At 42.0% G+C, this 15,106-nt stretch overlaps 1 protein-coding gene across 1 annotated transcript in view; it reads left to right on the forward strand.

Moving 5' to 3' along the window:
* Window positions 1–15,106, forward strand: part of Prkar2b (protein kinase cAMP-dependent type II regulatory subunit beta) — a 90,362-nt gene that overhangs the window by 72,703 nt on the left and 2,553 nt on the right. Inside the window, exons 6-10 of the mRNA XM_041658586.1 lie at window positions 1,201–1,354; window positions 7,014–7,115; window positions 10,527–10,601; window positions 11,713–11,778; window positions 11,870–12,008. Coding sequence (XP_041514520.1) covers window positions 1,201–1,354; window positions 7,014–7,115; window positions 10,527–10,601; window positions 11,713–11,778; window positions 11,870–12,008 — 536 coding nt within the window. The remainder of the gene's footprint in view (window positions 1–1,200; window positions 1,355–7,013; window positions 7,116–10,526; window positions 10,602–11,712; window positions 11,779–11,869; window positions 12,009–15,106) is intronic.

A 15,106-nucleotide genomic window follows, 5' to 3' on the forward strand; every position in this document is an offset into this window, starting at 1 on the left:
ACTCATGGTGTCAGGGAGGGGATCAGTATGCAAAGCAGCCCCTCTAACAGACTGCCCACTGAGGGCCCCTACCGGAGCTGGTAGCATGTTTTACTCTCTCCATACCATTTTGTTGGTCATTTTATCCTATCCAGAATGGTAAATCTAGAAAGGAGTGTCAGTGACGAAAGAAAAGGGGACTATACGGCAGATTTTAGATGAATAGTTTAGAAATTATTGTGCATTGAACAAATGCTAGGAGGTACCCTCACATGCGTCATTCTATCCATTAAGAAGACAACAATCTTCTCCCTTATTAATGTCTTTTGTTTCTATCTCTTTTCTACTTAATAATCCTTTTCTAACCCTTAAAAGCCATCCCTTTTTGCCACTGACACATCCTTTTTTGTAGGATTTACCTCATAGGATATAGCGACAGAACTCTTGTCTGCCTCACACGTGTGCCAGCCTTGAAACGTGGCTTCTGTTGAAGTGCAGTAGGTGGGGAGATGGTCCTGTGCAGAAGGAATAGCTCGGTTAGTGCAGGGACATGCACACGGAGTCGACCCTACAGGAAGGCCAGCCAGAGGCTGGGTCTGACGCTGCCACTTCTCAGCTGCAGGTTGTGATTGACCGAAAGTGAAGGGTCAGGGAGGCCTTGTGGGCCAGTGTGATCTAAGGATTCAATTCTGCTTGTAACCCAAACCAGCCATGTAACATAAATAAAGAAAAAGTTTGTTTTCTAATAAGACTGGTTTTTTTTTTTTTTTTTGGCAAACTGGGGTGCCAATTCCTGCTATAGTTTATGAAAGACTTGTCAGCAAGTTGTTAGAGCTATAGTCTTTTAAAAAGTACCTATTTTCTTTGGATGTCAAAAGCAATATACATTTCTTTTAGAAATATGAAGTATTGTTCCTTGGTCAGTGCCCTGAAATCCTTCACAGTTCTTACTAAGTACAGTAGTGTTTGAACTTTGTTCCCACCGACGGCTTTCTGCACATATTCTATCATTAATTTTAAGATTTTGTTGCTTAGTTCTTTCCACCATTCATTGTCTCTGCCCTTGTCCAGTTGGAACAGACCAGCACTTGCTGTTATCAGAGGGCAGAGCAGGCAGGAAATCAGTGTACAGGGCTCTTCTCTGCAGTAATACCCACGGTAATGAAATGTTCCCCGAATCTCTTTGTCTTTAACTTAATATGATGTGTCTATGTCCAACAGAGGAACATTTGATATCTATGTAAAATGTGACGGTGTTGGAAGATGTGTCGGTAACTACGACAACCGTGGGAGTTTTGGAGAACTGGCCTTAATGTACAATACACCCAGAGCGGCTACAATCACAGCTACCTCTCCTGGTGCTCTGTGGGGTTTGGTAAGTAAAGAATTGACCTGATCTAAGTGTTTATTAACTATCTTCTAGATGCTGCGCTGTTGGGCACAAAGACTGGGCTAAATCAAAGACTTATGTCCTGCCTCTTCCCAAGTCAGGGGCTTGGATATGCTGGCCCTTAGAATGACATCAGATCCAAAGTGTTCCCCTCTTATCCACACTTAGAAACCATGAGCCTCAACAGCTGGAGAGATGACCCAGTCCCTAAGGTGACTGCTAAACAAGAAGGTCTGAATTCAGATTCCCAGAACCCATGTAAAAAGTCACGCACAGGGGAGGGGTCTGGAGACAAGGGGCAGGGGGCCTGAACATCCCCAAAGCTTGTTGGTTAGCCAGTTCAGTAAGACACCGCGTCTCAAAGGCGCCTGGCAACTCACAAAGGACACCTGGCATCTGTCTCTGCCCTCTGTATGTATGTGTGCATAAGCATCGGGGCACACATATGCACACACCCTCACTAGCAATTATGAATACACAAACACACACACACACACACGCACACACACACACACACACACGTGTGCACGTGTATTTTTCTCAGGTAGCTCTCTGAGGTATAGTCAGATAAATTAGTGATTTTCAGAGTGAAAACTGAAAGTCACAACCGGAAACTTGTTGACGCACACATATTAGGCCTCCTCCTATTAATTCTGACTGCTGCACCAAGAGCTCTGGAGAAGGGACCGGCACTTCTGCAGACTCTGAAGCCTTCCAGGCAATTCTGATGTTGCTGCAGCTTGAAAAAACACTGAAAGGCAATTATCTTGATGGTGTCGACTGATTGGTAACATGTTTGCACTCAAGAGCAGCTATGTACTGCAAAAAAAAAAAAAAATGGTATCTGTGTTTTTCACTTGGGATATTAAAAAAAAATTGCCTCGATTCTATACAAATCTAATCATTCTCTTTTGAGTGGGACCCAGATTTTGGTATGGACTAAGCATTCCCAACCTGGAGACTTTGAAATGTCTCCAGCCCAGAACTTTTTGAGTACCAACATGGTGCCAGAACTGTAAAGTTCCATACCTGTTACTGTTCAGTCAAAGTATAAGCACATTATGAATACTTATCAGTTATCTTCAGACCACGCCTATGAGATACACATGAGCTATGTATGAATGTTTTGTTTAGACTTGAGACGTGCTCCCAAGCTGTTTTGTTAGGAGGTTTCACTATCTGGGTGGAAACACTAATGGGAAGGATTAGTGTCTAAAATTTGAAACACTTCTGGTCTCAAGACAAGAGCTCCTCAGTCTCTATCTTTAAATAAATGTCTTAACGGTAGAAATTCTGTAGACATTGGGTGATAGACACATTTGGCTGAGGGCTAGGGAAGGGGTGGGGTGGGATTCTTTCTCACATGGTGCCATAGTACAGAACAGAACAACTGATTCTGGAAGGCATCAGGGTTCTCAGACTCCGTCTGGCAAGTGTGCAGATGACCCTGGGAATCCACTCAGCACCCTGCAGGGTGTGTAGATTGCACTTCTGTGGGACTGAGGTGAGCCCGAGCTGTGTGTATTCATCAGCTCACCGGAGGTGTCCGCACTGCCTGCTCTCAGCCTTCACTTAGGCAGCAGTGATCGACAGGAATGTCTGAAACAAAAACAGCACGTCCCGTGTTCTCGACAAGCAGTTGTTAAGTTATTTCCCTGGGTCTCTGTAGAAGAGGTTGTTTTTTGCTTGTTTGTCTTTGAAACAGGGTTTCTCTGCATAGCCTTGGATGTCTTGGAACTCAGAAATCCGTCTGCCCTTGACTCCCGAGTGCTGGGGTTAAAGGTTTGTCCCACGGCCTGGCCAAAGAAGGGCTTTAACAAAGGGGTGAAGGGTCACAGAATGTGCATTTGGCTCAGAAGTTGGTTTAGCTCATAAAAACGTCTCACTCAAAGATGCTGGATACCGAAAACTCCTTTTTTTTTATTGGAGCCAAACAGTTTCTGTCTACCTTCTCAACAGTCAGCTTTAGGAATTACGGGGTGGAAGTGGAGAGTCTCATGGGGAGAAGCTCATCACCTGAGTGTGTTAAGGGTTCTCAGATCAGAAAGTCCAAAACCAACTGAGAGCCGTCACACCAGAGCAGACCAGTGCAGGAAGCATTTGCCAGGCCTTGCGGTATTGGGCTTCATCTTGTGTCTGCCATGACCTGCCTATTCCAGAGGGTGTAGCTGAAAATGGAGCCATCTCACCGGAGACACCAGCTAGAGTGTCAGATAGTAATGAGGACTCCTCACGCATCCTGTCCAAGATCACACATTACCAGATTCGCCCTGATCACCGATAGTGTAAGCCCTGGTGGTTACAGTAACGAACACACAAAAGCTCTGGGGGTTCATGTGCACAGTCCTTAAGCATTTAAGAAACGTTTTTCAGAGATTTTTTTTTTGGTAGCTTGTACATGTTAATAACATTTATAGAAAGGGGTAGTTTCGGGCTGGAGAAATGGCTCAGCTAGCTGCTCTTCCAAAGGTCCTGAGTTCAGTTCACAGCAACCACATGGTGGCTCACAACCATCTGTAATAAGATCGGTGCCCTCTTCTGGCCTGCAGGCACACATGCAGGAAGAACACTGTATAGATAATAAATACATAAATCTTTAAAAGGGGGGGTGTAGTTTCTTTTGCATGCATATAAATACAATATCCTTAAAAATGATAATAAAGTACTTTTGTTGTATTGAAACTTGCTTTTTAAGATCAGTTTGGATAACCAGTCCCTTCTAGGGAAAGTTAGGCGGAAAGGAAATCGTGAGATCCATAGGCTGCAGCCCCACGGCCGGCCGTCAGTGCCGATGTAAAGAGGGGCCTTCTCTGAGAGCCCTACCCTAAATAGCACCTACTGCCTTCAGTCTGGAGGTTCTAGACGAAGGCTAAAGCGATGGGTGGGATAAAAGCCTTTGAGACTGGGCTTCCTGGACTTGCTGGGCCACAGTGGGTAATGGGGCCTTTAATAGACAGTTTTCCCCCAGAGGTAGAACTCATGATTTGTTCTAAGTGGCTAAACTATTTCAGACCGTCTCTGTTTTAACAAAAACAAAGTCTGTCCATAAAATGTGCCTGCTTCCCAAACCTGACTATCTGTGACGCTCACACGGGACACTTTCATAGATGTAAAAGTTTAGCCAGATGTAGAGATTCTGAGCCACTCAAATCTTTGGTTTTAGAAATTACCTCAGCAAATTCTGAACTCTTAAAATTAAAAATAGGATTTTATTGCATTTACTTTCTCTTTTGTTTTTGTTTTTGAGGCAGAGTTTCTCTGTGTAGCCCTGGCTGTCCCAGAACTTGCATTATTAGATCAGACTGGTCTCAAACTCACAGAGATCTGCCTGCCTCTGCCTCCTGAGTGCTGGGATTGAGGTGTGTGCCACCACCATGCAGTATGCATTTACTTTTTACTTTGTGTGTATTTGGGGACACGTGTGGAGGCCATTTGTGTCCTGCTGATAGAACTCAGGTCAGTAAGCTTGGTAGTTGGTGCCTTTACCTGGTGAGCCATCTTGCTGGCCCGGGCACTGTCTTTTTTAAAACATTAGGAAGTACAAATCCAGAGTACAGCTGGCATCAAAGTAGTAATTAACTTGGAAACAGGCTGTCTAATTTCTTAGTGTCTCATTCTGTCTGGCTGTTACCTCAACTCACCACAGCTGGCACAGGCATTCTTGCCTTACTGTTTTGGAGGCTAAGAACCACAAGAGCTTTGCGTGTCTAGGGGCGGTTCCTAGATGGCCATGTTGTTGCATTTGGTGGAAGGGGCACGACAGTTTCAAGGGTCTTTTATGAGAATTACTTAATTCTGCTCAGGACAACTCCAAACTCTTGGCCTAATCACCTAAGGCCATCTCCTAATACCAGCATGCTCAGGTTTAGGATTGGGACTTTGGGGAGGGGACACATATAGTTCATCATTGTTAGAGTTGTATCCATAAAATGTTGGCATATCAAGCTATTACATAATACCCAGTTTTAATCTTACTAAAGTGGTATAGTTACTCATTGGTGAATGCCAAACTATGTGATTATGGAGCTATTTACTTAAGAATAAAAACATTTTATGAGAATTTTTGCAACATAAAATTTTTAGGGGAAAATAGCTTTTGAGCTATTTTTTTTTAAAAAAAGAATTTAGACTGTAAACATGATAAAGTCTAGACTAAGACCCCAGTCAAGAATATAGGGTTTTAGCCGGGCGGTGGTGGCGCACGCCTTTAATCCCAGCACTCGGGAGGCAGAGGCAGGCGGATCTCTGTGAGTTCGAGACCAACCTGGTCTACAGAGCTAGTTCCAGGACAGGCTCCAAAGCCACAGAGAAACCCTGTCTCGAAAAACAAAAAAACAAACAAACAAAAAAAAAAACAAAAAACAAAAAAAAATATTAAAAAAAAAGAATATAGGGTTTTTTTGTACCTTCATTGTTAAAAGGAAAATTGTGATATTATGTGAGTCTGAAGAAAACTAATATGTATTTTTTGTTTATTTTTGTGGTTTTTCAAGAAAGGGTTTCACTGTGTAGCCCTGGCTGGCCTTGAACTTAAGAGATGCACCTGCTTCTGCCTCCCAAGTGCTGATATTAAAGGTGTGTGCCACCACCACTAGTATAAACATGTATTTTTAAGAATGCTTACATTATCAATTCTTTATGGATGACTTCTTTTCAACTAGTGTTTCTTGTAGTTCTTACCTCAGTGTATGTATACTTCAGGAATGTCACATTTAACTGTGTCTGTGACTGACTGAAGTAAATACTTAAAACAATGCTAAACCCAGGTTCGGTCCTATCTACTTAATTGATTTTGCAACAACCCTGCCATCTACAGTGAGGGAATGGTATTGGTATATATTTTTATAGTGTGACAGTGCCTCCATGTGGGCATAGAGCCCAGCGTGCTGGTCAGAATCTGTTTCTAAAGCAGTGCTTCTCGACATCCTAACACTGTGACCTTCAATACAGCACGGGATCTCAGCTTCCTAATGCTGTGACCCTTTAAGGTAGTTCCTCATGTTGTGGTGATCCCCAATGATAAAGTTATTTTTGTTGCTCTTCATAACTAATTTTGATATTGTTCTAAATCTTAATGTAAATATCTGAAATGCAAGATATCTGATATGCGACCCACATGAAAGGGTCATTCAGCCCCCAAAGGGGTCACTACCCACAGGTTGAGAACCACTAATCTAAAGAATGCTTATCTCTCTCTCTGTCTCTTTCTCTTTTTTCTCTCTCTCCCTCTCCCGCTCTCCCTTCCTTTCCCTTCCCTTCCCATTCCTCTTCTCCTTCTTCCTCTTCTTCCCCTTAAATTCCCACCCCCCTTTTTGAGACAGGGTTTTTCTGTGTGGCTCTGCCTGCCCTGGAACTCATTCTGTAGACCAGGTTGGCTTCTAATTCAGAGAGCCGCCTGCCTCTGCCTCCTTAATGCTGTACCGCCATTGCCTGGATGAGTGCTTCTTTTTCTAAGAAAATAAAGGGGAAAAAAATGTATACAGTAAATTTTGTGCTCAAAGAAATAAAAATATGAAATTAGTTGAGAGTCTAATCATGATATAATCTTTAACTTTAACGTCATCAATTATTGTGTAATCCTTGAAGGGAATGGGAGTACTTGTTCAGATTTTAACTGCATTTGTGTTTACTACTCTCTCTTTAGGACAGGGTAACCTTCAGGAGAATAATTGTAAAAAACAATGCCAAAAAGAGAAAGATGTATGAAAGCTTTATTGAGTCGCTGCCATTCCTCAAGTCCCTGGAGGTGAGTGTTACACCAAATCCGCCAAGTTCCCGCAAAAGCCAACAAGGAAATCAAGAGTCCGGTATATTAAAGCAAAGAGCCTTTATTTAAATCAAGTTTGCAAAGGTCTCTCCACATGTCCAATGTATTGGAATAACTGGAGAACCCCGAGCTCTGTTAGAATTGGGTTTTTATAGTAGTAAAGGTGGGGGTGAGGAGTTCTCTGAGGTTCAGGACCCCTGATTGGCTGACATTTGTCTAGGGGTGTCCTGGTGAGTGTGCTGGCAGGTGATCCTATCTACGGAGGTTGGAATGTCAGGCTTTTCCTTTGAATGGTCTGCTCCTGGGTGGGGGTAGGGTTATCTCAGCTTGTGGTTCTTTCTGCTACCAGGTATTGCTTCAGGGTAAACTACTGAGACTCAGGCCTCTTATTAAATTTATCGAGGGCTTAGTCCTACTCTGGCAGGTGATAATGGTGGGAAGTAAAGAACTTCCTTTGGGTGACCTGCCCAGACTTAGCTTATCATGGCTGCCCCCCACCCCCACCCCCGTACTGTGGAGGCTGCTTTGTTTAGACTGTCTAGTGAGGAGGCCCAGCTGATAAAAAAAGCTAACCGTGTTGGCAACTCCAGTTCACACATAAAGGTGGAAAGGTCTCCTGATCTCCACACAGTGTGTGCTGTAGTACCCCCACAGTAAAAATGATAATTTTTAATGTCTTTTCATATTTTCCTATGAAAAGAACAGATAGTGACATTAGGTTTCATTGCTAGCTCTTTTACTGCCTATAAGTACATTTTATTATTGTGATTGGAAAATAAGGCTCTTATCTAGAGTCTATAGCAAATTTATAGGTGCCATTTATCTAATAGCATAAAGAGTTAACTGCTGGTTATCCCTTTACAGGGAGGAACTACCTAAACCCAGGAGGTCCTCACTGCCCCACCCCAACCCCCAGGGTTGTTACTGCTTGTTCCCCTTTCTCACCACTTTTAAAGTTGGCATTCCTCAGCCTGGGTTTCTAATGTACCTACACACACTTACTTGGTATGTGAGAATTTGAAATATGAATCTCACATATTTCAAACCTCAGGCCTTATAAGTTCCCCCTAAAATGATCCTCACTGTCCACTACTAATTTAACACCTTCTGTCAGATACCTGTGCACATCTTATCCTGGACCATATGCCCCAAATCACCCTTTTTGCTCTTCGTCTTGTTATGTTTCTGTCGCTGTAGTAAGATACCCTGACCAGGCAATTTATGAAAGAAAACATTGAATAAATTGGGCCTGCAGTTTCAGAGTCCATGATCATGGAGCAAAGGCATGGCAGCAGGAACAGTTGGTCTTACATTTTGATCCATAACGGTGAGACAGAATGCATACAGAGAATAGCTCAAAGCCTGCCCCCAGCTAGGTCACACTTCTGAATCCTATCCAAACGGTGCCACCAACTGGGAACCTATGGGTGTCATTCTTCAGAATATCTGTAATATCCAGTCATCTTCCACTACCTTCATCAGTATCACCACTGTCTGTATCATCATTAACTCTCGTATGACTTTTATCAGACATCTACAGGAGCCTGTGGGTCCTAGACCTCCTTTGCCTTCTGTTATCCACCCTTCCAGGACAGGATAACTTTGATGGCCCCTGAGGACCTGCCCAGTATCCTGCCCCGCCTGGGTCCCTCTGACAACATTCCTACTGCTCCACATTCTTCCTGCCTCACACACTAGCTTCTTCCCGTGACACAAACAAGCCAGCCCTCACCTCAGACCTGTGCACTTGCTATCTGCCTAGAACAGCTTCCTGCACAACTTTATGGACCCGCCATGATTCTCTTTCATTTCTTAGCCCAATGTCTTCTCAATGAGACCGATTGTTTCTTATCTAGGAGGGCAGACACTTGTGGAAGAATTGTTACCTTAAGAATTCAGCTTTGCTGTAATTTCCTTGGTTCTAGAGAAATAGATGTATGTCTTACGGTGCCGTAAAATGGCACACATCAGCACAGTAGCATCTTTCTAGGGTTGCTGGTTTATGCCCGGAAGAACCTTGGCCACACTGTGGAATGCAGAGGGAGTTGACTTCTCCGGCAGCTCCTGTCCTCAAATAGAACTCATCAGGGAGGCTGTCCAGTCAAACTGAGCCATGTGACCCAGGAAGGGACTTTGGCAACGGGAGAACACGTGCTCCCTCTAAGGGAGCAGCTGCCATTCCGCCGTTACTTTATTGCTGCCATATGGAAATCTGGGCTGGGAGTGTCTCAGTCTGCCGTTATTTTATGGAAAAATATAGAAATACAAATTTTTCCATTTGAGAATTCTAGCAGTTAATCTAACAATCACACAAGCAAACACTGTTCAGTTTATTTAGCAGTATAGCTAGCCCCTTTTAAATGTCTAAAATAGGTAAGATTACATAAGTGGTCTGTGTATTACTTAGGGTTTGCTGGAGGAAGAGAGAATTTATTTAATATATAATATATGCTGATATTTAATATATAATATATGCTGATATATAACAATTACATTTGTACCTATGGCGAATATGTAATACTGTATATATGTATATATACACACACACATATATATATGGCAGCTCCTTCTTTATATATGCGATTTATTGTAGTATCTTATAGGCTGTGGCACTGCTAGTCCAATAATAGCTACCTACTAATGGAAAACTAAGAACCCAGTAGTTGTTCAGTCCACGCGGCTGGGTGTGTCAGCTGGTCTTTGGTTTTTTTTTTTTGTTTTGTTTTTTTGTTTTTTTTTTTTTTCGAGACAGGGTTTCTCTGTGGTTTTTGGAGCCTGTCCTGGAACTAGCTCTGTAGACCAGGCTGGTCTCGAACTCACAGAGATCCGCCTGCCTCTGCCTCCCAAGTGCTGGGATTAAAGGTGTGCGCCACCACTGCCCGGCTCAGCTGGTCTTTGATATGTGACAGAATCCTGAAGAAGTGGACTCTAATGCCAGGGAAGGAAGCTAGAGCAAGCATGCAAAGGGAGGGGGCGCTGCCTTCTTTCCTGCTCTTTCTATGGGCAGTGCAGCAGCAAGTGTGGCCCAGATTAAAGGTGGATCTTTCATCACTTCAAGTATTTAATTAAGAAAAAAATTCTGGGGCTGGAGAGATGGCTCAGCAGTTAAGAGCACTGACTGCTCTTCCAAAGGACCTGGGTTTAACTCCCAGCACCCACATAACAATTCACAACTGTCTGTGTAGCTCCAGTTCCAGGAGATCTGACATCTTCACACAGACATGAATGCAGGTAAAACCCCAATGTAAATAAGAAAAAAAAATATAAAAAGAAAAAAATTTCTCAGAAGTATATTCAACCATTTGGGTTCTAGTTAATTCCAGATGTAGTCCAGTTGACAAGAGCAGCCATTACTGTCTTTTTCTTTCTGATACTGTATTCTCCTTGAAGGTTTCTGAACGCCTGAAGGTGGTGGATGTGATCGGCACCAAAGTTTACAGCGACGGAGAACAGATCATCGCTCAGGTATGATACCATGTCAATCCGTGTAGTGTTAAATCCAAGAATGTCTTAGAAATCTCGTTAAACTTGGTTTAATAATCAGCATGCGATGTTGGATTTAATGAATATTACTTCTACCAAACAACTTACTAAAAATGCTTTTACAGCCAGTAAGTAATTTGGATGTTTTTCTTTTTATAATTTATTCCAAATGAATTTTCATTAAACCATTACCTGACTCTCTGAGTGGTTTTACAGTTTGTATCGTGAAGTCCACATGTATAGAAGGATGTCATATACGAAAGGGAAGTGGTGGCTCTCCCATGAACCCAGCTCCACTGGGCGATGATAAAGAGTTTTGCATGATCAGGTCTTGAGACCTCCTACGGCCGCTTCCCGATGACATTCGCAGAGAAGAGCTCACGCTGCACAGTATCCAAGCACTGGATACGTTAATACAAGTCTGCTCTAGCCTCTAACCCTCATGCTTTTAAACATGGTTTCTCCCTGTGGGAAACCAGCGGGGTTGTGTACAGCGCCATAGTCAGCCAGAGAGCTCCTAGAAAGTAGGCTCTGTAGACATTTGAAACATACATGACTTGAGGGGATTTCTAATATTCTGTGGGTTTTTTTTATAAAATCACAACAGTCTACTGAATTATTTATTTATTTATTTATTTATTTTGGTTTTTCGAGACAGGGTTTCTCTGTGGTTTTGGAGCCTGTCCTGGAACTAGCTCTTGTAGACCAGGCTGGTCTCGAACTCACAGAGATCCGCCTGCCTCTGCCTCCCGAGTGCTGGGATTAAAGGCGTGCGCCACCACCGCCCGGCCTGAATTATTTTTTTTTAAAAAAATCACAAAGTCTGCTGTACTAGTCTATTTGAATTAATGTCTCTTTTTCATCATTTTAAAATTTATTTTACATACCAACCACAGTTTCCCCTCCCTCCTCTTGTCTCCACTTAGATGGGGTAAGGCCAAGATTCAGCCATTACCTCTGAGCGTAGATGAAATGGCCTCTTCAATAAGACTTCACTTACAGACTGGAATCTGTACACTGGCTTCAAGGACATGATTTCAGGGTTGCTATGGAATTCTCATTTTTCACTCTATTTTTTTTTTTCTTTTAATAGGGGGATTTGGCAGATTCTTTTTTCATTGTAGAATCTGGAGAAGTGAAAATTACTATGAAAAGAAAGGTAAAACTCATATTAGCAAGGAAAATAATGGATTTTTAAAAAAAAAAATGATGGTAGACTTAAATGTAACTCGCTTTAATTACCTCCTCAGGGCAAATCAGAAGTGGAGGAGAACGGTGCTGTGGAAATCGCTCGGTGTTTTCGGGGACAGTACTTTGGAGAGCTGGCCCTGGTCACTAACAAGCCAAGAGCGGCGTCTGCACATGCAATCGGGACTGTCAAATGTTTAGGTAGGGTCAGTGGTGGACCTGTTATGTCTGCATTCCAGGCACTCAAATCATATGGGGCATTATTGGGTTCACAAGTCCTCACAAAATATGGACAAGGTGGGGGCTGGAGAGATGGCTCAGCGGTTAAGAACACTGACTCTTCTTCCAGAGGTTCTGAGTTCAATTCCCAGCAACCACATAGTGGCTCACAACCATCTGTGATGAGATCTGGTGCCCTCTTCTGGGGTGCAGGTACACATGCAGGCAGAATACTGTATATGTAATAAATAAATAATCTTTACAAAAATATAAACAAGGCTTGGACTTACTTTAATTATTGAAAAAAAGAACTCCCAGTAAACGAGTTTTATATTTAACCTGTCAAGAAAATGCCATGCATTGTATTCCTCAAAAGAGAAGCCTAAAATGGCATTTTTTGTGAAGTTCATTATTAAGCTCTCTGGGAAAATGGAATGCCAGTGAAGATACGCAGCCATACCCCTGGCCCCTGGGACGGCGGTCAGGTCTGTCCGCACATAATCAATTGCTGTTTGTGATTGTTATGGCTTGGTTCTACCAAGGGAGCTTGGCAGACATACCACTTCCAGTTGGTATCTACGGAGATTGTTTTTTTTTTTTGTCTAAGAAATCACTCAGGTAATGAAGAACATGGTTTAGAAAATAGAAACATAAATGACATTTTAAAAATTGATTCAGGGCAGGAGAGATGGCTCAGTGGTTAAGAGCATTGCCTGCTCTTCCAAAGATCCTGAGGTCGATTCCCGGCAACCACATGGTGGCTCACAACCATCTGTAATGAGGTCTGGTGCCCTCTTCTGGCCTGCAGGCATACACACAGGCAGAATATTGTATACATAATAAATAAATACATATTTTTTAAAAATTGATTCAATAATAATCCCCTTCATGTTCCAATTCAAAAAGATAAAATTTAGTTTCGGTGATTTTTACGATTTGCAAGGTTCCTCGGAATGAATTCTTTGTAGGGTCATGTTGTAAAAGGTCCTCAGAAAGTGCAGTATTAGTACGGCAATCCTCTGATGAAAGGGAAGACAAAACTGACAGTCTCCTCAAAGATGTTGACTGTAAGATAAAGGTGCTTACTTATTTCGTTGTAATCATGTTAAAGGAAATGGGAGAAATACAGGAAGTATAGAAAAACATAGGAAGTTCTAAGACACACCCATGTCATCACCATCTGCCCATGGCTTCCTCTGTCGTAATTCCTTTCTGTTGGATTTGCATAGTTTTCTGTTTTTAAATAATTTTTCACTATAGAAATTTTATTAATATATCACATTTTTTATATTCTATTAGGAAGAGGTAAATATATGCATGATAAATGATCTAACCACTCACTGGTAAATGTTTTATGAGCTTTGGGTCCAATTTGTATGTGTATATATGTTTTTTTTGTTGTTGTTGTTGTTTCGTTTGTTGGTTTTTCAAGACAGGGTTTCTCTGTGTAACAACCCTAACTGTCCTGGAACTCACTCTGTAGACCAGGCTGACCTCGAACTCACAGAGATCCGCCTGCCTCTGCCTCCCGAGTGTTGGGATTAAAGGCGTGTGCCACTACCTCCAAGCGCAGAGGTGACTTTTGCCTTAGGAATGGTTTTCTGACTAGGTCTTTTAAGATGATTTTTCTTTAATTAGTACATATTAACTTGTATAAAGTTGAAACCCTTTCACGAGTAGCTCGTGCTTTGCATATTCACAGTAATTACCCTCTCTTTCTCCCTGTTGATCCCATTCTCCTTTTCAAATAGTCCCCTTCCGCTTTCATGTTTCTCCCCGCTCCATCTGAAGAAAAACAAAGTGTCTGCTCCACTTAAGATGATATTTCTAAGCTTTGTTCATCTTTCTGCCAATGTCACAATGTGTTTTTCTTTTTAGCTGAGTAGCAGTGCATTGTGTGTATACATTTTATTTTCCATTTGTTGATGGATACTGAGGCTGAGTCCATGGCTTGGCTATTGTGAATGCTGCTGCTCTATACAAGGGCAAGTGGGTATCTCCACTGTGTGGTGACTTTGGCTCCTTCCGACATGCCTAGGAGGGGAGAGCCTGGATAAAAATGGTGGGTCTAGTTTTATTTAATGAGGAACTTGCATACCTATTTCTAGTGGCTTCATTGATCTCATCAACGGTGGACAAGGCTTCCATTCTTCAAAAGCCTGTCAACTTTTGTTGTTTCTTGATGATAGATGCTTTGACGGGGTGAGAGGGAAATCTCAATGTAGTATTGATCTGCATTTCTCAGATGGCTATTTTTTTATGTATTTTTTGACTACTTGTTTTAAGAAGTAGTTCATTTGCCTATTTAATGACTCAATACATACAGGCCACTTTTATTTTTACTAATTTATTTTATTTTTACTAATGTGCCATGCAAGAATGTCCATGAAGCCTTACAAACTTGACCTTTTTTACCTATGCAAATTTGAGAGATAGATTTTGATATGTTAAACAGTATATTGTAAACTCCAACTTTTAAAATACAGGAGACATCCATGTTTGGTGTCTCCTGTCTGTAATTCCAGCACCTGAAGTGTGGGATCATTAATTCAAGGTCTTGTTGAAGGTCACTGTGAATGAACTACATAAACCAAACAGTCTCAAAACCAAAAACACAAAATAAAATGCTTGAGGCAGACAAGCAAAGTGATACATATATTGATAGTTGCAGAAAAAGCATCATATTGATCACGATTTTGAATTGCATAGACAGTGGTATGAATGTCTAAAAATCTTCATACCATGCTACTGTACGCTCTGAGAACAGGAAAAGAAACACTCTTGTACCACTTTTGGGGAAGGGGGCTATGTTTATCTTTGAAAGCCCAGAGGCTGTGCCAGGTTAGACCCTCATTTCGCCAATGTGGATCAGGCACCTCCCACCAACTCCGCCACAGGTCCTTCATCCGTCAAAGCATCCCAGACTGTAACCAGCAAAGGTCCTATTTCTTTTTTGAAGCAGAACATTTTAACCTTTACTTTTTTGTCATATTTTTATAATATCCAACTAAAAATTCTCTTGGGTTGTTAACATATCAAAATGGCAGTATCATAGTAGAAAGGAATGGCTTAGGAATTTC

The sequence above is a fragment of the Microtus oregoni genome, unplaced genomic scaffold (genome assembly GCF_018167655.1).
Source record: "Microtus oregoni isolate MIOR12 unplaced genomic scaffold, Mior012 000009F_ref0000495, whole genome shotgun sequence".
Classification (NCBI taxonomy): Eukaryota; Metazoa; Chordata; class Mammalia; order Rodentia; family Cricetidae; genus Microtus; species Microtus oregoni.